Source organism: Solanum pennellii, chromosome 3, assembly GCF_001406875.1.
Source record: "Solanum pennellii chromosome 3, SPENNV200".
NCBI classification, from domain to species: domain Eukaryota; kingdom Viridiplantae; phylum Streptophyta; class Magnoliopsida; order Solanales; family Solanaceae; genus Solanum; species Solanum pennellii.
Window position 1 is genome coordinate 70,367,888 of NC_028639.1, and position 25,642 is coordinate 70,393,529.

The 25,642-nt window shown below is 39.7% G+C and overlaps 3 protein-coding genes across 7 annotated transcripts; 2 read left to right on the plus strand and 1 right to left on the minus strand.

Moving 5' to 3' along the window:
* Positions 1–1,593: 1,593 nt before the first annotated feature.
* Positions 1,594–16,124, plus strand: LOC107014695 (pentatricopeptide repeat-containing protein At1g52640, mitochondrial). 4 transcript variants are annotated; one of them, XR_003577351.1, is made up of 4 exons: positions 3,585–4,490; positions 4,579–4,682; positions 4,957–5,034; positions 6,181–6,464. XR_003577351.1 is itself a non-coding variant. In XM_027915438.1 (2 exons), the coding sequence occupies exon 1, from the start codon at positions 1,668–1,670 to the stop codon at positions 3,318–3,320; it is 1,653 nt and encodes a 550-aa protein (XP_027771239.1). In that variant the 5' UTR covers positions 1,594–1,667; the 3' UTR covers positions 3,321–3,643; positions 14,595–16,124. The 4 variants fall into 4 exon arrangements, 2 of the variants coding, with proteins under 2 accessions (XP_027771239.1, XP_027771240.1); XR_003577352.1 differs by lacking the exon at positions 4,957–5,034 and having other exon boundaries at positions 3,584–4,490; XM_027915438.1 differs by lacking the exons at positions 4,579–4,682; positions 4,957–5,034; positions 6,181–6,464 and adding an exon at positions 14,595–16,124 and having other exon boundaries at positions 1,594–3,643.
* An 840-nt stretch (positions 16,125–16,964) lies between these two features.
* LOC107012479 (O-fucosyltransferase 13) lies at positions 16,965–19,960 on the plus strand. 2 transcript variants are annotated; one of them, XM_015212337.2, is made up of 6 exons: positions 16,965–17,309; positions 17,575–17,657; positions 18,195–18,265; positions 18,359–18,447; positions 18,685–18,906; positions 19,024–19,960. In XM_015212337.2, the coding sequence occupies exons 1-6, from the start codon at positions 17,179–17,181 to the stop codon at positions 19,754–19,756; spliced, it is 1,329 nt and encodes a 442-aa protein (XP_015067823.1). In that variant the 5' UTR covers positions 16,965–17,178; the 3' UTR covers positions 19,757–19,960. The 2 variants fall into 2 exon arrangements, with proteins under 2 accessions (XP_015067823.1, XP_015067824.1); XM_015212338.2 differs by having other exon boundaries at positions 16,967–17,309; positions 18,167–18,265.
* Positions 19,961–20,202: 242 nt separating this feature from the next.
* Positions 20,203–24,268, minus strand: LOC107012486 (pentatricopeptide repeat-containing protein At1g52620). Its single transcript, XM_015212349.2, has 3 exons — positions 21,370–24,268; positions 21,181–21,274; positions 20,203–20,984 (listed from the first exon to the last, which is right to left on the minus strand). The coding sequence occupies exon 1, from the start codon at positions 24,066–24,068 to the stop codon at positions 21,582–21,584; it is 2,487 nt and encodes an 828-aa protein (XP_015067835.1). The 5' UTR covers positions 24,069–24,268; the 3' UTR covers positions 20,203–20,984; positions 21,181–21,274; positions 21,370–21,581.
* Positions 24,269–25,642: the final 1,374 nt, after the last annotated feature.

Here is a 25,642-nt window from a genome sequence, read left to right on the forward strand (position 1 = left end):
CATTTTAGATCTATACACGTTTCAATCCATAAGTACCAAATACATTTTCTTTTGCTGTTTTGCATGCGCTTTATGTAACTAAATATGGTAAGTATTTTAGATCTATACACGTTAAGCTTACTTAACGGGATCTTATGATGCCAAATATTATACCCTTCCGTCTGGTATTGTCGTCCGGTATTGTTTGTTATAATTTCTATTTTAGAGTCAAACTATAAAAAATTTAACTAACATTTTAAGATATATTTTTTCATCATATCAATATGTAAAAAATTATAATTTGTAGTAATTTTCATATAGTTTTAGAATATCTAATTTTTTTATTTAAAATATCGAATTAATCTGATTTAATTTAACTTTGAAAATTAATCAAATTGACTTTTAATAAGTGTAACATGACAAAAAATTTCGAACGGAGAGAGTAATTAGTGAAATTCCAAGCATCTGAGGAATCTGTAAAAACAGATAATCATTTTAGTTTTTTGTAATAGTCATTATTAGCAGCGAGTTGATCTGGTCTTGATTTTCACGTGATGATGGATATGATTATTAGAGTAGAAGGATGAAAGGAATATTTAGGGGCAAATTAGAAATTTGAAGTTTTGGATTCGAGCTCAAGATTCTATTGAAACTAATTTGATTTATGTGGTCGGAAATCAATTTTTTTTATACTTGCTTGAAAAAACTTTAACATGCAACTGTTGTGGAGAATGTCATTTTGGTATGAGTGTCGTAGGTCAGATAGAAATTACCGATGAATAGAAAATATCCGATAAGCTCAAATTGTAGATGAGAGACTTATTTTAGATTTTTTAGACCAAAACAATTTTTAAGTAGTTTTAAAATGTTTTGGTAATTAATTTTTCTTTTTTGTAAGTACTTTGTTTTAGAAAAAACTACTTAATTATACAAATATTTCTATCTTATTTAGTAATTCTTCTGTAATTTGAAATATAGAAGGGATGTGAGCAAATAATCAATATATTCTAAATATGTGTGAATCACACTTGATACATATATTTGAAATATCAGAATTTGTATTTTACAAATATATATATATATATATATATACACACACACTTGGGATACCAAGATCATTCTAAAATACAAATACACGGGGAGAAATATGATTCATATATAGGAGAGAGACTAGAGAGAGAGTTAGTGTATTCCAAATATAAGTACATCCACATTAATATAAGGTATTTAAAATAAATTATATTTAATTTTAATCCTATGTATTCGAGATAAATGAAATTGAATGTGCTAGATACATGTGTAATTTGGGGACTGAAATCTGATAAACATAGTAATTTCAAAAACTCACACGGGAAGACACATAATTAAATTCTAAACTAGTGAAATTTGTATTGTGTTCTGAATTTTAATTTTAAAAGTAAAAATAAATCCAAATAGCCAATAAATAGGGTTCTCTCAAACTTTTACAACCAAAAAAGTTTGTTATTGTTTACGGGCTTTTCTTATGGACTTGAGCCCCCAACGACATTTTGGGCCTAATAAAAGCCCAATGAAATAGATCCGCACCCATAAATGAAACCCAAAAAAACATGTTGCTGGGACTAAATTGGCGCATACTCTTTTGAATTTACCTGGTTTCATTTGAAAAATGGAATGAATACATATTTGAACTTTTTCAAGAAAAAAAAATGGCGATTAGGACACTTCTTCGCTACAGAAGTTTACGTTATTTCTCCAGAACACTCTTCCATTGCTATCTTTCTCCACTCAAAACCACTCAATATTGTCTTTCTTCTTCATTTTCTTCTTATCTTCCTACCTCCAATGCCTTTCGTGGCTGTCTGTTCATGTCCTCTTTAACTGATGCAGAAACCAAAAAGGAACCTGAAAAAAATCCAGACCTGGTGAATGAGATTTCTCGAATTCTTAGTGACTACAGAAGCCCTCACCACGACATTGAGTCCGCACTCAATCCATTTTCTGGCAGTATTTCAACCGACGTAGTTGAACAAGTCCTCAAACGTTGCAAAAATCTGGGATTCTCTGCGCACAGGTTCTTCATATGGGCACAAAAGTTATCAGGTTTTTTCCATAGTCGGGAAAGCTTTCGCATTCTTGTTGATATATTAGGAAGTAGTAAACAGTTCCCCTTGATATGGGATTTCCTTGTTGAGATGAGAACGAATAGATCTTGTGAAATTACTCCCGAAATTTTCTGGCTTGTTTTCAGGGCTTATAGTAGAGCTGGTTTGCCAGCTGATGCAATTAGGGCTTTTAATAAAATGGTAGATTTTGGGATTAAACCATGTTTAGCTGATCTCGACATGCTTTTGCTGGCGCTGTGTAAAAGAAAGTATGCCAAGCAAGCGCAGGAGTTTTTCGATAAAGTGAAGGATGATTTCATGCCGAGTGTGAAAACTTACAGCATTCTGATAAGGGGATGGGGAGATTTAGGGGAAGTTGCTAAAGCACAAAAGCTGTTTGATGAAATGCTTGAAAGAGGTTGTTCAGTTGATTTGCTTGCTTATAATAGTATTTTGGACTCACTATGCAAGGCTGGTAAGATGGATGAGGCCTTCAACTTCTTCATGAAGATGAGGTCCATTGGACTGATACCTGATGCTTTTAGTTATTCAATTTTTATTCATGGTTATTGCGCAGGGAATGATATTCATTCAGTGTTCAGGGTCCTTGACCAGATGAGAAGGTACAAACTTGTGCCTAATGTATTTACATATAATTGTATCATCAAAAAGCTTTGTAAGACCAAGAAGGTTGATGAGGCTTACCAACTGATAGATGAGATGATTAACGAAGGGGTAAGACCTGATTGTTGGAGTTACAATACAATCCTAGCTTCTCATTGTGATCAGAATGAAGTTAACTTGGCACATAGGCTGGTTTCAAGAATGGAACGAAACAACTGCCTACCAGATAAACATACATATAATATGTTGCTTAAGATGCTCATTAGGGTGGGAAGGTTTGATAGAGTTGAGAAAGTTTGGGAGAGCATGGAAGACAGGAACTTTTATCCTTCAGTCTCGACATATGCTGTCATGGTACATGGTTTCTGTCAGAAGAAAGGGAAACTAGAGGAAGCATGTAAATATTTTGAAATGATGATAGATGAAGGCATTCCTCCATATACAGAGACGTGTGAAAAATTGAGAAATAGACTAATAGGTCATGGATTTGCAGAGCAGACTGAGATACTTGCAGATAAAATGGAAAGAAGCACATCTAGTTTAATTCAAGAACTGGCAGGCGTAATGAGAGGTAATAAGGCCAGTTTGAAATTGAAACATGATGAAGAATACTCGGATGAAAATTTTGAGTGAAAGAATCTAATGATCTAGAATCATCTCAATTCCCTGGTCAAGGTGATACCTACTCTTGTCGCATGTCGTTTATTTGTAAGTCATGCTGCATTTCGTTGTTTTCTGATAGCAGTGAGTGGCACTGACTTGGCTAGACCCAGGGTGAACTCCTGGCTCAGATAGCAATTATAGCCACAGAGGCAAAACCTTGATCCGACATATTATCTTGTGATGGAAAATTATAGTCAAGGTGACAATTTGGTCCAAGTGAGTTTCTTGATCTGTATATTTCCGTAGCAAAGCCTAGATTTTATTTTTATGGTCTGGCTTTCATGTGGGCCCATGTAATGACCCTTATTGTCATTTTTAGTGTTTTATCTTCTGTACATCGTTTAGAGCGTTCCTACAGCGATTCTAAGTCATTTATGACTTGCTGGGACTGACAGATCGGTCACCTGGTCATTCGTTTTGTTATTGTGTGAGCTTTAGTATTTTTGAAGCTTATGAACCTTGAACGATCATTTTCGATCAAAAGTTCAAGAAGATGACATCAGAATCCAATTCTGACGATTCCATCAGTTCCGGAAGGGTCATTTTAGTCCAGTAGCATTGTCGACATGACTCCCAAAGTTTTCAGTGTGAGTTGGTGGGATTAGGCGTTTTAACTTTAAGTTTAAAGGCTAAGTTTGACTTTAGTCAACATTCTGAGTAAACGCGCTCGGATGAGAATTCCGTCAGCGCGGTTAGCTCCGGAATGTCGAGTTTGGTCTAGTTTGACCCTTCTTTCGGGTTTTGAGGTTTTTGATATTTTTCCGAGCCCTTTTGTGGTTTTTGACTTAAAATGGCCAATGGAAGTGGGACCCACATTTTATCGAGATGACCTCTGATGAAAATTTCGACTGCGCCTTTGAGTCCGGAATGTCGACTTTGGTAGGGTAGCATATCTATTTTATTTTTATCAGGTTCCGAACGGATTCCGAGCACCCGTCGGAGACTTTAAAGAAAGTAGGCAAAGCTGAATCTGGTGCAGCCCCTATAAAAACCCCAACTTTCAGCTTTATGTTTTACTTTGGAACTTGATATCTTGAGCGATACAACTCCGAATTGGGCGATTCAAAAGGCTAAGTTGTGAGATTTTTCGAGGGCAACACATTGGTGAGCTTGGAATCTGATTTGGGGACACGATTTGAGGTAAATTTTGGGTTTTAAATGCTGTCATAGCTCATTTTCGAGCACAAGTTTTGGGAAATTTCAGAAGGTGATTTCTTGGCCATTTTAGGTCCGAATCAAGTGATTCAAGAGCCTATATTGTGGGGTTTTTCGTGAGGATCGTCGTGGTGTGATTGGTTTTGGCTGTTGGAGCTTCATTTTTGGTAAAATCTGGTAAGTAGCTGCTGCCATTGTTGCTGATTTTTAGCTTAGGATTTGGGTTTTTTTTTTTGCATGTTAATGTTGGGACCGTCTTGAGTCCTGAATTGTGCTCCATTCTGCTATACAAGTTTCGAGAGTTATTTAGGACTTTTATTTGGGGTTAATTCGGGATTTCTCAACGCGGATCCCATTTTTTCCATTTTGACCGTGAAATTGACCCGTCTCCGTTTCTTGCAATTTTAGTGTTTAAATGACTGTAATAACGTTGTGACTCTATTTCTGATAGTGTATCAACGTTTCGAGGCCTTTTAGAAAGTAAAAGATCCGGGGAGTGAATTTTGGAGCGCGCGTGATCTGCGTTCAGGTAGGCTATGGTTTCTCTTCTTAGACTGAACTCGAACATGTGAATGCATGTTGATTAGTTGGAATTTGGGTTGGGTAGTTATTGGATCATGCATAGGTGTTAAAAATTATATTTTCGGCCTTGTTCTGAGAATTATCGGGTAACTGTGAGCATGTTTATATTGACCTTCTTTGCTATATGAATTACTTGTATGTTTGAATACTGGTTGTCAGAAGTATGTTGAGCCTTAGTTTAGGTTTGACTAGGGTTTTCCTTAGAAATGCATGATTCAAAGTCGGTAGGACTTAGTTTAGCCCCGACGTCGCTCGGCCGGCTTAAATCCTTGTAGACTGATGTAGCAGACTTGAGTCTGATAGTTTGGTATTTAGCTAGACGATGAGCTTGCTCTAGCGATAGTTACTCTTATTTCTTAGATGTTACGGCTTCTCGAGTTACGTCAGTGACAATGAATTCCGCTCCGTGATTCAAAGTTGAGTTTCTATTCGACTGTAAGGTCTTACATTGATTAGCTAAGTCTGGATGGTGTTCCATGGGTTTATATGATTATGGATAGATAAAGACTCTTTCAGCATGCTATATCGACATCTTTGTCGGGTATCCGGATTTAAGGTCCGGCCTCGACCATCCACATACTTATGTAGAGCATCCGGTTAGAGGTCCGGCCTCAAGTATGTAGAGCATCCGGTTAGAGGTCCGGCCTCAGTTACTTATATTTTGCAATTGGCTACTTGTGTAATTCTGGTGAGTGTCCGGTTCAAGGCCCGACCTCCGTACCGTCAGATTCTACTTTTTGGTTCGGTGTTCTTTGGCCTCGAGTTCTATTCTCCTTAAGTTATAGTTATTTTGTGTACGCGTCGGACTTATGGGGGTCCGTTCGGGTTTTTATTTAAACTTGTGCACGAGTGTACCTTCTGGGCTTATGGTGGGTCCAGTTAGGTGTAGTTAGCTTATTTATATTAATTTAGTTAGATCTTTATACACTCGTGTGCATTATTGTGTTACTTAGCCTTCCGTTCTTGACCTCTAGTTTTGTGATTTCGTCTTTTCATAGTGCTTTACTTTTCTAGTTCAGTCGGCCTATGATGCCTACTGGGTACCTGTTATTTGGTACTCATGCTACACTCTGCATCTATTTTCGTGATGCAGGTCCGAGCACCAGTAGTCAGCGTTGATCGAGTTTGGAGAATTTCTGGTCTGGAGACAGGGGTGAGCACACAGGGTTTTGTACTATTTCAGTCTCCATCTGTTTATATAAAGACTTGTCTTTTACTTTTCGAGACAGTCTAGTTTCGGTGGTCCACTGTTGGGACTTGTACTCGTTTTGTTGGTAGCTCTGTATTAGTGACTTCCAGGTTCTGGGAGGGATCCTTTATTGCATTTATGTTTTGGTTTGCTTATGTTGTTATAGTAATTTTTCTTAGTCTTGTTTAGTTTCTACCCTCACACCCATTATGTGTGGTTCTGGGTTGTGGTTTGGCTTACCTACTGATGGGTTATAGTAGGTGCCTTCATGGCTCGAGAAATTGGGTCGTGACAAGTTGGTATCAGAGCCCTAGGTTCAACGGTCTCACTTTTACAGAGCTAACGTCTAGTAGAGTCCTGCGGATCGGTGCGGAGACGTCCGTAACTTATCTCCAGGAGGCTACAGGATGTATTTAGGAAAATATCCATTTTGTTTCAAATTCGTGCCGCGTGTGTCTTGTTTGTTTCTTAAAATCTCAGTTGTTTCACTCTATTACAGGATGGCTCGCACGCGAGGCGGTGCGTTCGGGGGAGATGCACCCGGAGCCTCAGTTTGGGGTAGACGTCGACCACGAGGTCGAGGTAGGGCTGCAGCACCTGCCCGGGATATGGAGGAGGAGCCTCATGCAGCGCATGTACCGCCACAGCCAGTGGGGCCGGGGCCCGCCCAGCCACCACCCGCACCGGTTGCAGCACCTGATCTTCATTCCCTCTTGACTCAGATATTAGCAGCTATTGGGGATATGAGACAGGCACCAGCACCAGCAGTACCAGCACCAGCGCTGCAAGATCAGCCGCCACCAGTTCATGTGGCCGCCCCACCAGACTTAGAGGTTAGAGAGATGCCACTGCGGGATCAGAAGATGCTTGGGGTATTTCAGAGGTTGGCACCGCCTATATTCTCAGGGGCGATTGGAGAGGACGCTCACGAGTTCCTGCTCACTTGCCAGGAGCAGTTACAGTCATTAGGCCTTTTGGAGTCGAGAGGAGCTGACTTCACCGCTCATCAGTTCCGTGGGCCAGCCAGGCAGTGGTGGCGCGCGTATCGAGAGTCTAGGCCAGTTGGATCTCCTCCTATATCTTGGAGCGAGTTCTCAGAGGCTTTCTTGGCCCGGTTCATGCCACGGAGCGTCAGAGACAGGCTTCGTGATCAGTTCTCTAGATTGGAGCAGGGATCTATGACCGTTTCCGAGTATGAGGCGAGGTTCCATGAGTTGTCTCGCCATGCTACTATGATCCTGCCCACAGAGGGAGAGAGAGTTCGTTGTTTTGTACGTGGGTTGCGATACCGTTTGAGGGTTGACACAGAGCATATGGTTTCAGCTGGCCGTTCTTTTCTTGATGTGGTCGATCATGCCCGATCCATGGAGCATATTCATCGTGAGGCCCAAGGGGGCAGCGATAAGAGGGCACGCTACCAGGGCAGCTATAGCGAGTCGCAGACTAGGGGGAGGGACTCATATGATAGGCCACGTCAGAGGTTCCAGCAGGGTCAGACCAGTCGCCCTGTTCAGGCGGCATTACCTGTTTCTGAGGGAGGCCAATATCAGCAGAGTAGTCCTAGTACAGGCCAGAATTCGAGGGCATCAGATTCTGTTCCTTCATGCCGCGGTCGGGTTACTACAGGGCGTTCAACTTCGGGGTGTTATGAGTGTGGTGCTCTTGACCATTGGTCTAGAGAATGCCCCCGGCGAGGTCGGGGGGCGATTGTACCAGCTCCACCTACTTCAAAACCAGTTTCAGCCGTGTCTTCTTCGGCTAGAGGAGGTGGTCAGATTCAGCACAGTCGAGAGAGTCGACAGGGTACCAGTGGTGGAGCTCGGGGAGGCAGGTCAGGTGGTAGACCGGGTGCACCAGGTAGAGGTGCTCAAGGCCATTTCTACGCTGCCCCGACAAGGGCGGCGGCTGAGGCATCTGACGATGTCATCTCAGGTACGCTCTTCTTGTGCCATCAGCCTGCTACAGTATTATTTGATCCAGGGTCCACATTCTCGTATGTATCTATTTATTTTGCTCCCCGATTGGGTATGAGGTCCGAGTCTTTGGCAGAGCCGATTCATGTTTCGACCCCGATAGGTGAGTTCTTAGTAGTGGATCAAGTATTGCGATCTTGCTTAGTGACTATCCAGGGTTATGATACTAGAGCTGATCTTATTATGCTAGATATGATTGATTTTGATGTGATTTTGGGCATGGACTGGTTATCCCCATATCATGTGGTCTTGGATTGCTATGCCAAGACTGTTACCTTATCCATGCCTGGTGTTCCCCCGGTATTGTGGCAGGCTACTTATAGTCACACACCGACGGGGATAATCTCTTTTATTCGAGCTAGGCGATTGGTTGCTTCTGGGTGTTTAGCGTATTTGGCCCACATCAGAGATGTGAGTAGGGAGGGGCCTTCAGTTGACTCAGTTCCTGTGGTTAGAGAGTATGCAGATGTGTTCCCTACAGATCTACCTGGCCTACCCCCAGAGCGTGACATTGATTTTGCAATAGATTTGGAGCCTGGCACTCGTCCTATTTCTATTCCGCCTTATCGGATGGCTCCTGCAGAGCTCAGAGAGCTCAGTGTTCAGTTAGAGGACCTCTTAGAAAAGGGGTTCATTCGTCCGAGTGTGTCGCCTTGGGGTGCTCCTGTTCTGTTTGTGAAAAAGAAGGATGGGACTTTGAGGATGTGCATTGACTACAGGCAGCTGAACAAGGTGACGGTGAAGAACCGTTACCCTATGCCTCGTATAGATGATTTGTTTGATCAGCTTCAGGGTGCCGTCGTATTTTCTAAGATTGATTTGAGGTCCGGGTACCATCAGCTGAGGATTAGAGCAGCAGACATCCCTAAGACTGCATTTAGGACTCGTTACGGCCATTATGAGTTCCTTGTGATGTCTTTTGGGTTGACTAATGCCCCAGCCGCCTTTATGGACTTGATGACACGTGTGTTCAGGCCATACCTTGATTCATTTGTTATCATCTTCATTGATGACATATTGGTATACTCGCGGAGCCGGAGTGAGCATGAGCAGCATTTGAGGATAGTGCTCCAGACTTTGAGAGATCAGCAGCTTTATGCCAAGTTCTCAAAGTGCGAGTTTTGGCTTGCATCTGTAGCATTCTTGGGGCACGTGGTGTCCAAGGAGGGTATTAGGGTAGATCCGACGAAGATTGAAGCTATTCGTGATTGGGACAGACCCACTTCTGTTACTGAGGTTCGTAGCTTTGTCGGGTTAGCGAGTTACTACAGGCGTTTTGTTGAGGGCTTTTCTACTATTGCAGCTCCTTTGACTCGGTTGACTCGCCAGGATATTCCCTTTGTGTGGTCGGAGGAGTGTGAGATGAGCTTCCTGAAGCTCAAGGAGTTGCTTACTAGCGCTCCTATATTGACTCTTCCGATTGAGGGCGAGGGTTTCACGATTTATTGTGATGCGTCTGGTGTTGGTGTGGGTTGTGTATTGATGCAGCAGGGCCGGGTTATTGCGTATGCGTCGAGGCAGCTTAAGGTCCATGAGCGCAACTACCCCACCCATGACTTGGAGTTGGCAGCGGTAGTTTTCGCGCTTAAGATTTGGAGGCACTACTTGTATGGAGTTCGATGTGAGATCTATACTGACCACAAGAGTCTTCAGTACATCATGAGCCAGAGGGACCTTAATTCGAGGCAGCGTCGTTGGATTGAGCTCCTGAAGGATTATGATCTCTCCATTCTCTATCATCCGGGCAAGGCGAACGTGGTAGCAGACGCCTTGAGCCGAAAGGCGGTGAGTATGGGTAGTTTAGCCTTCTTATCTGCAGGTGAAAGACCCTTGGCTTTGGACATTCAGTTTTTAGCCAATAGCATGGTTCGATTAGATATATCAGATTCTAGACGCGTCTTGGCTTATATGGGAGTTCAGTCTTCTTTGTATGATAGGATCCGTGGTTGTCAATTTGAGGATAAGGCCCTGGGGTCCCTTAGAGATCGAGTGTTAGCGGGTAATGGTGATCAGGCTACCTTAGATCCTGATGGAGTGTTGAGATTCGCTGGTCGCATTTGTGTCCCGAGAGTTGGAGATTTGATACAGTTGATACTTTCGGAGGCTCATGAGTCTAGATATTCTATCCATCCGGGTACAGCGAAAATGTATCGTGATTTGAGACAACATTACTGGTGGAGTGGCATGAGACGAGATATTGCTGACTTTGTTTCTCGTTGCTTGTGCTGCCAGCAGGTAAAGGCTGAGCATTTGAGGCCTGGTGGGGAATTTCAGGGATTACCCATTCCGGAGTGGAAGTGGGATCGCATTACTATGGATTTTGTGGCTGGTCTACCGAGGACTTCTAGAGGATTTAATAGTATTTGGGTCATCGTTGATCGATTGACCAAGTCAGCACATTTCCTTCCCGTTCAATCTTCATTTAGTGCCGAGAGGTTGGCTCGTATCTACATTCGGGAGGTGGTTCGACTTCATGGGGTGCCAGTTTCTATTATATCAGATCGGGGTTCTCAGTTCACGTCTAGCTTTTGGAGGACCTTTCAGGATGAGTTGGGCACCCGGGTTGACCTGAGCACAGCTTTCCACCCGCAGACTGATGGTCAGTCAGAGCGCACTATTCAGGTCCTTGAGGACATGCTACGGGCTTGTGTTTTGGAGTTTGGTGGTCAATGGGACCAGTTCTTGCCTTTGGCGGAATTTGCATATAACAACAGCTACCATTCTAGCATTCAGATGGCCCCGTTTGAGGCCTTGTATGGTAGGCGTTGTCGCACTCCAGTGGGCTGGTTCGAGTCTACAGAGCCTAGGCCGCGAGGTACAGATTTGATTCAGGAGGCTTTGGAGCAGGTGAGAGTGATTCAGGATAGACTCAGGACAGCTCAGAGTAGGCACCAGAGTTATGCGAATCGGAGGCGTCGACCTTTGAGATTCTCTGTTGGTGATCGGGTATTTCTCCGTGTGTCGCCCATGAAGGGTGTGATGAGATTTGGGAGACGGGGTAAGCTTAGCCCCAGGTATATTGGGCCTTTTGAGATACTTCGGACAGTTGGGGAGGTTGCTTATGAGTTGGCCCTACCTCCAGCATTTTCAGCCATCCATCCAGTTTTCCATGTCTCGATGCTACGCCGATATATTCCTGATGAGTCCCATGTGCTCCAGTATGATGCAATTGAGTTGGATGATCATTTGACATTTGTAGAAGAGCCAGTTGCCATCCTAGCCAGAGATGTGAGGAAATTGCGCTCGAGAGCCATTCCTATTGTTAAGGTCCGTTGGAGGCATCGTTCAGTCGAGGAGGCTACCTGGGAGACCGAGCAGGAGATGCGAGAGCAGTATCCCGTCTTGTTTGAGCCTTCAGGTACTTCTTGAACCTTACTTTCGCGGACGAAAGTTCTTTTTAGTAGTGGATATTGTAATGACCCTTATTGTCATTTTTAGTGTTTTATCTTCTGTACATCGTTTAGAGCGTTCCTACAGCGATTCTAAGTCATTTATGACTTGCTGGGACTGACAGATCGGTCACCTGGTCATTCGTTTTGTTATTGTGTGAGCTTTAGTATTTTTGAAGCTTATGAACCTTGAACGATCATTTTCGATCAAAAGTTCAAGAAGATGACATCAGAATCCAATTCTGACGATTCCATCAGTTCCGGAAGGGTCATTTTAGTCCAGTAGCATTGTCGACATGACTCCCAAAGTTTTCAGTGTGAGTTGGTGGGATTAGGCGTTTTAACTTTAAGTTTAAAGGCTAAGTTTGACTTTAGTCAACATTCTGAGTAAACGCGCTCGGATGAGAATTCCGTCAGCGCGGTTAGCTCCGGAATGTCGAGTTTGGTCTAGTTTGACCCTTCTTTCGGGTTTTGAGGTTTTTGATATTTTTCCGAGCCCTTTTGTGGTTTTTGACTTAAAATGGCCAATGGAAGTGGGACCCACATTTTATCGAGATGACCTCTGATGAAAATTTCGACTGCGCCTTTGAGTCCGGAATGTCGACTTTGGTAGGGTAGCATATCTATTTTATTTTTATCAGGTTCCGAACGGATTCCGAGCACCCGTCGGAGACTTTAAAGAAAGTAGGCAAAGCTGAATCTGGTGCAGCCCCTATAAAAACCCCAACTTTCAGCTTTATGTTTTACTTTGGAACTTGATATCTTGAGCGATACAACTCCGAATTGGGCGATTCAAAAGGCTAAGTTGTGAGATTTTTCGAGGGCAACACATTGGTGAGCTTGGAATCTGATTTGGGGACACGATTTGAGGTAAATTTTGGGTTTTAAATGCTGTCATAGCTCATTTTCGAGCACAAGTTTTGGGAAATTTCAGAAGGTGATTTCTTGGCCATTTTAGGTCCGAATCAAGTGATTCAAGAGCCTATATTGTGGGGTTTTTCGTGAGGATCGTCGTGGTGTGATTGGTTTTGGCTGTTGGAGCTTCATTTTTGGTAAAATCTGGTAAGTAGCTGCTGCCATTGTTGCTGATTTTTAGCTTAGGATTTGGGTTTTTTTTGTTGCATGTTAATGTTGGGACCGTCTTGAGTCCTGAATTGTGCTCCATTCTGCTATACAAGTTTCGAGAGTTATTTAGGACTTTTATTTGGGGTTAATTCGGGATTTCTCAACGCGGATCCCATTTTTTCCATTTTGACCGTGAAATTGACCCGTCTCCGTTTCTTGCAATTTTAGTGTTTAAATGACTGTAATAACGTTGTGACTCTATTTCTGATAGTGTATCAACGTTTCGAGGCCTTTTAGAAAGTAAAAGATCCGGGGAGTGAATTTTGGAGCGCGCGTGATCTGCGTTCAGGTAGGCTATGGTTTCTCTTCTTAGACTGAACTCGAACATGTGAATGCATGTTGATTAGTTGGAATTTGGGTTGGGTAGTTATTGGATCATGCATAGGTGTTAAAAATTATATTTTCGGCCTTGTTCTGAGAATTATCGGGTAACTGTGAGCATGTTTATATTGACCTTCTTTGCTATATGAATTACTTGTATGTTTGAATACTGGTTGTCAGAAGTATGTTGAGCCTTAGTTTAGGTTTGACTAGGGTTTTCCTTAGAAATGCATGATTCAAAGTCGGTAGGACTTAGTTTAGCCCCGACGTCGCTCGGCCGGCTTAAATCCTTGTAGACTGATGTAGCAGACTTGAGTCTGATAGTTTGGTATTTAGCTAGACGATGAGCTTGCTCTAGCGATAGTTACTCTTATTTCTTAGATGTTACGGCTTCTCGAGTTACGTCAGTGACAATGAATTCCGCTCCGTGATTCAAAGTTGAGTTTCTATTCGACTGTAAGGTCTTACATTGATTAGCTAAGTCTGGATGGTGTTCCATGGGTTTATATGATTATGGATAGATAAAGACTCTTTCAGCATGCTATATCGACATCTTTGTCGGGTATCCGGATTTAAGGTCCGGCCTCGACCATCCACATACTTATGTAGAGCATCCGGTTAGAGGTCCGGCCTCAAGTATGTAGAGCATCCGGTTAGAGGTCCGGCCTCAGTTACTTATATTTTGCAATTGGCTACTTGTGTAATTCTGGTGAGTGTCCGGTTCAAGGCCCGACCTCCGTACCGTCAGATTCTACTTTTTGGTTCGGTGTTCTTTGGCCTCGAGTTCTATTCTCCTTAAGTTATAGTTATTTTGTGTACGCGTCGGACTTATGGGGGTCCGTTCGGGTTTTTATTTAAACTTGTGCACGAGTGTACCTTCTGGGCTTATGGTGGGTCCAGTTAGGTGTAGTTAGCTTATTTATATTAATTTAGTTAGATCTTTATACACTCGTGTGCATTATTGTGTTACTTAGCCTTCCGTTCTTGACCTCTAGTTTTGTGATTTCGTCTTTTCATAGTGCTTTACTTTTCTAGTTCAGTCGGCCTATGATGCCTACTGGGTACCTGTTATTTGGTACTCATGCTACACTCTGCATCTATTTTCGTGATGCAGGTCCGAGCACCAGTAGTCAGCGTTGATCGAGTTTGGAGAATTTCTGGTCTGGAGACAGGGGTGAGCACACAGGGTTTTGTACTATTTCAGTCTCCATCTGTTTATATAAAGACTTGTCTTTTACTTTTCGAGACAGTCTAGTTTCGGTGGTCCACTGTTGGGACTTGTACTCGTTTTGTTGGTAGCTCTGTATTAGTGACTTCCAGGTTCTGGGAGGGATCCTTTATTGCATTTATGTTTTGTTTTGCTTATGTTGTTATAGTAATTTTTCTTAGTCTTGTTTAGTTTCTACCCTCACACCCATTATGTGTGGTTCTGGGTTGTGGTTTGGCTTACCTACTGATGGGTTATAGTAGGTGCCTTCATGGCTCGAGAAATTGGGTCGTGACAGCCCAGTTGCTCTTTACCATTCAATATGTGTAAATGACATCCTAGCTTGTAAAGATTTGGATGTGGTGTAATTGGCTTGCAAGGTTAAGGAACGAAAGGCATGTAGTTATCTCTTGGAGTCGACATTTTGTGTTTGATTCTTTGCATCCTTAAAGGACAAGCTGAAGGGCCATCAACTTTCAAGAGTAAACAAGGGTGTTTTATTAGAGAGGGAAAAAAGGTTAGTAAGGGTCGCAAGGTCTGCTTGGTAGTTGAGTGATGCCTTATAAGTGGTAACTACTGCTGGAATACATTAGTTAAGGCATACAAGAAACTCCGGCTGTACCAGAGCATATTAAGGACGTTATTCTTTTGTGTTTGAATAATGAATGGGAACATCTGAAATAAATATTCAATTGCGAGACATTTTCTGGAAATGCCATGCACAGATGGATAAGTTGTCGATTTGTTGTTTCTGCCATGTATGCTTAGTTAATGGCTTCTACATGTAATCATTATCCTTATTTCTACTTTGTGAATGTACTACATCCAACATAGTTGGTGATGTGACTAGGAACTGTGTCATATGATCCTTCTAGGTGTGATGTTGAGTAGTTGTTTTCTTTGAAAATGACCACAGGAATCGTAAAGGTTAGGACTTGGAAACCTAAGTTGGATAGATCAATCCACTAGATTGGACTATGGAGCATGTTCTCTAGGTAAGAAGATGATGAAAAGATTGTCTCAACTTCTGAATTTTTCTACTCACTGATTCTGCTTGCATTTTTCTACCCGTATCTCTTAATTACTCCCTATCATGCTACCTAGCCCTAATATTAGTTAGCTCTTTAGTTAGGTGTCAACTACTAAGCCAATATTCTTTAATTTTTTCATGACGCAAAGTAACTTCTGGATCTCTATAAATTATTTTATCACAAGTAATGTTGATCTTTTTCCCCTGAACTCCTATATGCTTGTGGAAGATATATCTAAATCATTTTGAAGTGATACACAGGTTGATTATGATATATATGAAGATACTTGTATGATCTTGAGTGTTATTTAAAAGTTAGTTCATACAGTTAGCCACTCACCACCATGTTTCCAATCTGTAACTGCTGCTAACAGATGACAAGGTTAAAAATGGAAAAAGCATACAGAAGGTAGGATTCTAGATTTATCTTCTTCCAGTTTTCACCATAGTTGTGTTTCCAACAATAGTTTTGAGAAACTTGGGAAGCCATTCAGAAGCAGGGTACTGAAGAATATGTCATTTTTATGGAAGCTCCAGGTTGAATTCGATGTTTGGATGGCACCGCATTTTCTCTTGAGGATTGAATGCTCTTTCTTCCGCTCTTTGGAGAGGCCACCTAAGGTTATGATTGTTGTCATCACAAAACCTGTCTTAATTTTCTTGAGGAACTTGTTTTACTCAAATTTGAATATTTCTTATTCTTTTTTTTTAATTGTTGGGACAGCATGGAGGCTGGAAGAGGAGTTAAAAGTTTTTGAATAGGCATAATCATAATATATAAAGGTGTTTTTAACTTGATGTAAGTTGAGATCTGTGCACTTTTAACTATCATAAAATTAAAATTAAACGAGTAGGCATATGATATAATACATATATATTGTCACGTGAATTAAGCTTTTGCTCTATTATTGTTCTTGTAACATGTACTCAAAACTTTAAAAAATAGAATCCACCTGTTTTTTTTTTTGGTTGGAGAAAAAACGACACCTACTATAATAAATTAAATCGGGAAAGCAAATTATCAAATGTAGAGGTCGTGGTCCTTTTCATTTTTGTGTGGAAGCATTTTGAATTGGTTTTTGATAGTAGCGTCAAATGGGCGGGTTGGGCTGAAATTGAAAATATTAAAATCAGTTATATAAAAGTTGAATTGGATCTTGACCCGTTCAAATTTACTTTGAGTTCAAATGAGTTGGGTTCAGATGGGCTTAAAAATGATTGGGTCTTGACCCGTCCAAGTTAATCCGATTAATCTCTCTAATTTAACATATTGATATTTAACTTTTATAATCACAATTTGAATTTAGCTCGAAATTATTTTTTAAAAAAAGTAAAAAATTGATAGATAAACCCTAAAAGTTGCTAATAGATAATAATTTTTACCTTAAATATAGAAACATATCTTAATAAAAAGTTTTAAAAAGGATTGAATTGGATTCGATTGTCTACAAATGGGTTATGCTTGAATGGGTAGAGATTTGAACCCAATTCAAATTATCTTGAGTCCAACCCTTAAAATTATGAACCGATTATCTATATTCGAGTTCACTTTTGACACCCCTAATTTTCGATTTCCATATTCGAGCCAGACCTGAATGCAACCCTGGTTGGTGGAAGCAGAAATAAATTACTACTGTCGCAATTGACACTTGAAAAAAAGAAAGAACAGAAATTGATGGATAAGTCGGTGAGAAAACAAGAGGGGAAAAGGGGATGGTAGATCTACAATTGTAAGCGCTTTATATTACATTTTGAAGGAAGAGATCTACTTTATTCCCTCCATAGCATTTCTTTCAATTTCCCTACCGCTGATAAACTCAACAGAAACGAGACCCATTGGGTGCATTATTCTAAAGAATGATCGCTTCAACTGTGCGAAAGCCCCTCTTTGGCGTTACTCTATTCACCTTCTCTCTCTTTCTCCTTCTCTTCTTCTTCGCACCTTTTTCTTTCTTCTCCGACCCTTCTGTTACCTTCAATTCTTCACGGTAAGTTTTGCTTCTTTTCCCCCTTTTTTTTAAACCTGTGTTTGTTAATTGCTTTGATTTCCATGTTAATATCTACGGACATGCCTTTTTTTTTTTTCCGTTTCTTCCTTCATGGAGTAAACTACAAGATCCAAATCTTTGTTCTGTATTTTTAATTGTTTTTTATTTTCTTTTTAAAGTTTTGGGCTCTTACTATTACCCTTTCAACGCGTTTCTCTCTTATTGTGTGGCCTTCTGATCTGTTTCTATTTGAGTGTAATTGCAGGCGTGCAAGACCCGAGATATGGAGCATACGAAGATTAGCTGAGTGGCGACCTTGCAATTGGTGGCTCCAACCACCAACTAATGGTTAGTTTTTGGCTGATACTCCATCCATCCCAACCCCCAAAATAGAACCCTTATCTAGTAAATTATGTATAAGTTATACCATGTTTGGCTGCTAGTTAGGAAGTACGTTATTCATGTATAAAATTAATATGATGTTTTGGTGTATTGTGTTATGTGGGGATAGAAGATAGAATAGCTAATACCTGCATAACTTATATCTGCATAATTTTAACCAATGATTAACGACTCTTTACAGTACATAGCTACTATGACATTAAATCACATTGGAATACTTGGTGCCTATTTGAATAATTGTACAGTCAGTACTATATTGCTCCATTGGTATTTCTGGTGGTCTGTTGATGGAGATTGAGCTGAGGATAATTTATTTTGGGTAATGGCTACTTGGAATTTGTTAATGGGTGGTTAAAACAAGAATTAGGATATAAGGTCTAGTTGTGCATATAACCTTCTGCTCTGGGGGGTTGTAAAGTTTTCTAAGTCGAGCATTTGACTGGCCTCCAATGCAGACATGGTTTTGTTGTTGAAATGCTGCAGCTCTTCCTGCTAAAGCTAATGGGTATATTCGAGTGGATTGCTATGGTGGGCTCAATCAGATGAGGAGAGATGTGAGTATTGCTATTCGCTGCATTTACATTGAATATTGATATTTATGATGATAAAGGTCATTCAATTTGTTTCTTGTCATTTGTTATCTGCAGTTGTGTGATGGTGTTGGAATAGCTCGTTTGCTGAATGCTACTCTTGTTTTGCCAAAGTTTGAAGTAGCTGCATACTGGAACGAGTCGAGGTATGCTTTTGTTATGACTCATAATTTGCTTTATCTTCCTTTTCTAACCTACATAATCTTGTAGGTTTTAGGTATTTGATAACTTCTTTAATCATTCATTGCTACGCCTAATCAGCAGACAACTCTGTAGTTTTACGCGGTTAAGAGCTGTCTTATGATTTTGTTGGAGGTTCTCTTTATAATGGTTGCCTGTTCTTCATTTTCATACCTATGATGAATTTTTGCTTTATGTTTCAGTGGTTTTGAAGATGTATTTGATGTAGACTTCTTCATCCAACAAATGAAGGGCTTTGTTAATGTGGTAAAAGAGCTTCCAATTGAGATTGCATCAAAAGATCCTGTTAGAGTTGATTGCAGCAAACGCAAAGGCCAATTTGACTATGTTGAGAGTGTTCTTCCTTCCCTACTGAAGCATGGATATATCTCGATCACCCCTGCAATGAGTCAAAGAAGGGATAGGTACTTATATTTTGTATTTTGAATTAAGCCGAGAACTCTTAACAATCATTTCTACACGCAGCTTTAAAAGCATAAAGTTTTTTTATTCATCCTTATAACCATAATTACTCATCTTAGGTACCCTCTTTATGCAAAAGCTGCACTTTGCCAGGGTTGTTATAGTGCCTTGCGCCTTACAAGCACATTGGAGAAGAAAGCGCTTGAGCTTCTACAAGCTATACCAAAACCCTTCTTATCGCTTCACCTTCGCTTTGAACCTGACATGGTAGCTTATAGTCAATGCGAGTACTCGGGTCTTTCTCTTGCTTCTGCAAAAGCCATAGATGCTGCACGGGTTGACAGGAAACCTTGGACTGGGGAAACAGCTCGTATTTGGAGAAACCGTGGAAAGTGTCCACTTACCCCCAATGAAACTGCATTCGTACTTAAAGCTTTAGCCATACCCACCAATACGACAATTTATTTAGCAGCTGGTGATGGCCTGATGGAACTTGAGGGACTAACATCTGTGTATACCAATGTTGTTACTAAATCTAGTCTTCTTAGCGGAGAGGACTTCACAACCATGCATGGGAATACAAAAGCTGCACTGGATTATTATGTGTCTATTAACAGCGATTCTTACATGGCTACTTATTTTGGGAACATGGATAAGATGGTTGCAGCAATGCGAGCTTTCAGGGGGTTGTATAAGACGATTTTCTTGAATAGGAAAGCCTTTGCATTGCTTACCTCTCAAGGGTTTAAAGGGAAGGAACTAACAGAAGCCCTGTGGAAGGTTCATAGAGATGATTTTATAATGGGTAGAGGATCTGCCTTACCTGACTGTTTTTGTGAATTCAATGTATGAACTTATGTTTTCCTCTTCAGTTTATTCGTTACTTGATGTTTTGGCTATAGCCGGAGCAATTTATTCGAAAAGATGTCTCGTGTTTGATGTAGGTGTCATACACAAATTTATGTAGGTGACATTTGATTCATGTATTTAAAGTGTATGTAGCTTATGGAACACCACATTTAGCATTTGATAATTTACATTCATTTCTTCTTTCAAGTGGTGCCTTTTCCTTTGTCCTTTACTCTCTTGTATGTGCCCCCTCTTCCTCTTTTTATCTATTCACAATGATAGAATTCTTTTTCCAGTTAATGGAATTTGGTATTATGGAGGTTGTCTACCATGGTTCCTTTATTCACATTTAGCTTAAGTTAGGTGCTATACAGATATTTTTTCCATAAGAGAATGGCTTTACAAGTTTACTTATGTTGATGAGTTCACCTAAGAGAACACTTGAGTCATCTAAAAATTGATATAAACTCAAAGAAAATCATCAATACCAAACCAAATTTGGGTTTTACTGTAAAGGGTTAAACGCACAATTCCAAGAAGAAAAATCAAATCATTTTGGAAAGAGTTCTGATTTCCACAGAAGGAACTCCCTCGAAAAATCTAGTACTACATTTATCTCTCAAAATCAACTGAAAAATGCACCATGTCGTCTTCCACAAATTCATCCAGCCTGTTCATTCTCCAACTAGGTAAATCCCATGACAGTTTAAATGTAGTAAGACCATAACTCCACAGTGAAATTGCAATGTAGTAACCACCTTTGGCTCTGATCCTTTGTGCAGATACCACCAACTAACAGTGTGTATAACTTTTTTTGCTGCCTTAGTCCTCCATACCAGCTTCCATATGGGCCTGACGACACCTCTCCTAGATAAGGGTTGTTTTACATTTGAGGTTCAGCCTGCCCAAATCTGTCCTCTCTGAATTGCACTTGAATCAAATTGCACATCTCATTCCATTCCGAATCTTGGACGGGCCTCCTGAACAAGAAGAGATAACAATACCTGACCTCCATACCTAATAGCCTCTGGTGTACTGTGGCTTCTTTATAAGTTTTGGTCAAGATTAAGTTGGAAATTCTTCTTTTAAGTGCTAAACCCCCACACCACATCAAACCAAATACGGATATGGGCACATTTTTCGAAGCTCAAAGCAAATGCACCTTGAGAAAAGAGATATCCTTTAATCATATCGTCTTACAGGGATGACACTTTCTCCAAAGAGCTTGCTCCTGTATGTAAGTACACAATACGTTACAGGTTCTTTTGGGGTTACGTAAGCAGAGACTCATAAATCATTCAAATCAAGCATTGAATGTAAAAACGACGACCAGTAATGAGAAACAAGGGAGCTCCATATTTGACAGCAGCATTGGAGCAGAAGACAAAAAATAAAAAATCATCGAACAAGAGACATAGAATACATACTAGTACAAAGAAGTATTGAGTTCATTGCGTCAGTCACAAGAGAAGAGAGTCAATCTTTTGGCATCTGATATATTAATTTTCCAATGAATATCACCTGCATGAAACCAGATAAATTGCTATCAATGGTGTTTTTATATTTGTTGTTACTAAGTCAAAGAGTCATGACAGAAAAAAGACAAGTTCTCCCACCCTGTTTTAGTTGCACTGCCACCAAAAGAGAGAACACCTAGATGAGCTGTAGCAGAAAAGCACCCAAAATTGGATGTCAGTTCGCTGCAAAACCATTAATCTGCACAGAAGATCACATAAAGCTACAATCGAAGAGCTCCATCCATCTTATAGAAGATCCATACATATACTCTCTCGATAAAAGAGCAATAACGAAGACCTTCAGTCTTCTGCTAGACCAAGCTTACCAAAAATTTAACATCAGTTTCATCTTGATTATGAGAATGGCCTTTACCCAAGGTATGCAAAATTACTGAAGCCTCAGAGTTGAATCCATGACTCAGGTACTGGTCAAATATCAAAGAATACTTTAAAGCGACAGACAGTTCTGTCGCACTTAAGCTGCAGGAAATAATACTTTTCCATTCCTTGGATTTTCCATCCAAGCAAATTCCATGTAATAAGGCGGCGAAGGTAACTGAATCTGTAGTGTAGCCTTTACTAATCATCTTGTCACATAATTGCAATGCAGTTTTGAGCATTTTATGTAAACAGAGACTGATGATAATGGAATTATATGCAGCATTTCTCGGGTGCCAACCATCTGATATCATTCTTTTAAAAATTGCCATAAACTTAGAGCTCTTCTCATCATTTTTCTCTTTTGAGAAAATAGTATGTGTGCAATGAGAAAACCCATTGACCAAATAATTGAATGTGACATCAGTTGGATAGCACTTGTGCATGAGCATTTGTTCAAAAATAGAAGCGGCTTTTGCAAGTTTTCCCAGTTTACAAAAGCTACCGACTAATATACTATAAGTTATCACATTAGGCATCATACCAATCGATTGCATTCCGTTGAACAACTTTTCAGCTCTCATTAGATCTCCATTCTGACAAAATCCATAAATTAGAGAGCTGTATGTTACCACATTTGGCATACAGTTGCGCTTTACCATGTGAGGGAGTATCGTTAATGCTCGGCGCAAATCATTTTGCTTTACATACCCATCAATTACTGTTGAATAAGTAAATGCATCTGGAGATATTTTTGACTTTTTCATTCTACTGATGCAAGCAACTGCATCGTTCATCAATCCAAACTTACAGTATCCTTTGATCATGGCATTGTACCCCACAAGTCCAGGATCCATACCCATCTCAATGGTCTGCTCAAATAGCTTCTTTGCTTCCTGAAATTCCCCATTTCTTACACATCCATCAACTAAAGTGGCATAAACATAAACATCAGGTAATATACCACGGCCAAGCATCTCATCAAGGAGCTGCCTGGCGGCGGGAAGCTTCAATTTTTTGCAGAGCCCACTCATCAGAACATTATAAATTCCAGCATCAGGTGATACTCCCCTTTCAATCATCTTGTCTCGAATGACTAATGCAACATCAACTTCACCAGAGACCACCAATCCATGGACAAGAGCTCCATAAGTTGACACATCGGGCTTTTCACCATACTCTGTCATCTCAGCAAGCAAACTTAACGCCCTTTCAAAATCACCAAATTTGCAGTAGGCATGTACCAAAGGAGTATAAGTAAACTTGGTAGGCACCAGCCTCATATTCTTAACCTGATCTAGAAACTTTTCAGCTTCCTGAATTTTCTCATCCATGCATGAATAAGAGATCAATATGTTATATGTCATGATATCTGGCTTACTGCCAGCTTCAACCATTTTCCTTACAGTGTCTATTGCTTCCACAGTAAAACCATGCCTACACCTAGCATCAATGATGGTATTATACACTCGGGCATTGACAATCACACCTCTCTCAACCATCTCCTGCACAAGCATATCAACTCTCTCAAAATGCCCATCTTTACAAAACCCATTTATCAGTGCCCCATAAGTCTCCACTGTGGGTAAAAAGCTCTTCAATTTCAACTCATTGAAAAGCCCGTATGCTCTTCTGATGTCACCCTTCTTGCAGTAGCCATCAATCAATGTATTGTAAAAAACAACATTTGGTACACAACCTTTACCCCACCTATCCTCAATCAATTTCCTGCCTTCTTCCACATTCCCTTCTTTACTCAACCCTGTAACAATAATACAAGTGCTAAAATTATCCAAAAATTTATCCTCAATACCGCCACTTCTCTCAACGAGCTCATCGTAGAGTCTTCTAGCAGCTTTAATCTTACCATGTTTTACAAGACCATGAAGTAAAGAATTCACAGTAACTACATGCGGAACCAAATTATAAGTCCTCAATACAAAATAATACAATTCAACAGCTTTATCAACCAAATTAGAATCAGAATAAGCTTTAATTACAGCATCCAATGCTTCAAGAGTAGGAAACTTATCCTCACAAGTAGTCAAGCTGGACAACAAACTATCAATTTCAGGAAAAACTCTAAACTTAGCCAAGAGTTTCAAAAGAGAAGAACAAGCAAAACGATTAAGGGGACAACCATCGGGTCTTTGAGAGACCCAATCAAAGAACTTGAGACCCACATGAGCATCCTTAAGTTTGTCAAACACAAGGTGTGCAATGTCAGAAGGGACAATTTCTTCCTGTGAAAGACGGATTTCGACAGCGTTTTCCCATTGTTGTTGGGTATGGAGGATTCGACAGACCTCGTTAACAACTTCTTTGATGCGGCGTGTTAATGGGAAGTTGGAAGAAGAAGAAGGGGGTTTTGGTTTTGGGTTATGGAGGGGTTTAATGCGGGAGAGAAGGGTTTTAGACATATGAATTAGAAAATGGTTAACTTGGTGTCATCTCCTGGATGAAAGCTCAGTCCAGGAGAAACAGATGAAACAAGATTGATTCATTGCGGCTTTCGGAAACTTCACTGTCTCTCAAAACCTGAGTGTCACAAAACCCCAGAGAGCTTCAACAGAGTCTCAAACCTCAAATACTCTATTTTTTTTCTTACACTTGGGCGGGCCCGTGTGTATCTTTACGGGTATTAATTGAACCGGCAGAAAGGATTAAATTTCAACGGGCAAGTATTTCAGTTTTTTAACTCACACTCATCGGTCGTTCACTTTTTCTATTTAAAATATTTAAAATACTAAGTTATTCTCTGTGAATAGTTTCAAGGGAAAAGGGTATGATATACTCCTGAACTTTATCATTTAGAGATGATATGCCCCTTGTTATAAAAGTGGCTCATATATACCCTTACTTGTAAACAAATGGCTCACATATACCCTTTTCCTCTAACGGAAATGAAAAAAAAAATTATTTTAATCTAAATTTTTATTATTTTTTTCTAAAACATATAATCCCATATGAGTAAATTTAATTCTCGTCAAACATATTTTTTTGACTTTTTTTTGTTTCAATGACTAATTTATAATTATTATTTTGATAATCAAATTTATTTATGTTTCACTAATATTCTTGTAAAACTTATTGTAGATAACCAAAATTTTTCTTCGAATATGAAATTAAATTACAATACACACAAAAAAAAAAGTTTAATTTTTTTTCTTTAAACTAAGGAATGAAAGAAAAAAACAAAATAAGAATAAGAAACTCAAATAATTATAATAAAAGAAGTCAAAAAATAATTTATGTATGAAAAAAATTAAAATATACCTTGAACTTTGATAGAAGAATCATATATACCACTAAATATGTTTTTAAAAAATTAGAAGTAATAAATATAAATTTAAAACTAATTTTTTAACTTCCGTTAAATGAAGGGTATATGTGAACCATTTTGTAACGGCAGGGGTATATGTGAGCCGTTTATATAACGGTAAGGGCATATATGAGCCACTTTTATAACGAGGGGTATATCAGCTCCAAATGACAAAGTTGAGGGATATATCAGACCCTTTTCCCACTATTCAATATAAATTTTACGCATCTAATAGTTTAGATATAAAATTAGAAAATTAAGATATTTTATGTGTGTATTTGATATAAAATAAAAAGGTCAATAAAGTAGGCCAAATTCACCATATATGTTTGGTATAATTATGCACTTTTGATTTATTTTACTAAGTTAAAAATATTTTTATTTCACTCAAATTTAGTTGAGAATATATTTAGTCCAATCTAATTCTTAGCTACAATAATATAGCAACTTGATTGAACATTTTTGATAAACCGCTTTTGTATATTAGCCTATTAAGTGCATTCGTTATGTATTTACAGAATTGATTTGTAGTACTTGACAATGGATACAATTACTTTCATTATTGTCATTTCATTAGTGTAGAATTGTTTGGTTGAATTTCTCAAAAGAGTACTTCTTTGCCCCAAAGCATTTTGGTAGAAAAGTATTTTAAAATCAATATTATTTAGAAAA

Bases quoted from the DNA above. Each gene is read 5' to 3' on its own strand.
- LOC107014695 (XM_027915438.1), top strand. From the start codon at position 1,668: ATGGCGATTAGGACACTTCTTCGCTACAGAAGTTTACGTTATTTCTCC.
- LOC107012479 (XM_015212337.2), top strand. From the start codon at position 17,179: ATGATCGCTTCAACTGTGCGAAAGCCCCTCTTTGGCGTTACTCTATTC. The intron at 17,310-17,574 runs GTAAGTTTTGCT...GTGTAATTGCAG, and splicing joins GTTACCTTCAATTCTTCACG to GCGTGCAAGACCCGAGATAT. The intron at 17,658-18,194 runs GTTAGTTTTTGG...GAAATGCTGCAG, and splicing joins GCTCCAACCACCAACTAATG to CTCTTCCTGCTAAAGCTAAT.
- LOC107012486 (XM_015212349.2), bottom strand. From the start codon at position 24,068: ATGTCTAAAACCCTTCTCTCCCGCATTAAACCCCTCCATAACCCAAAA.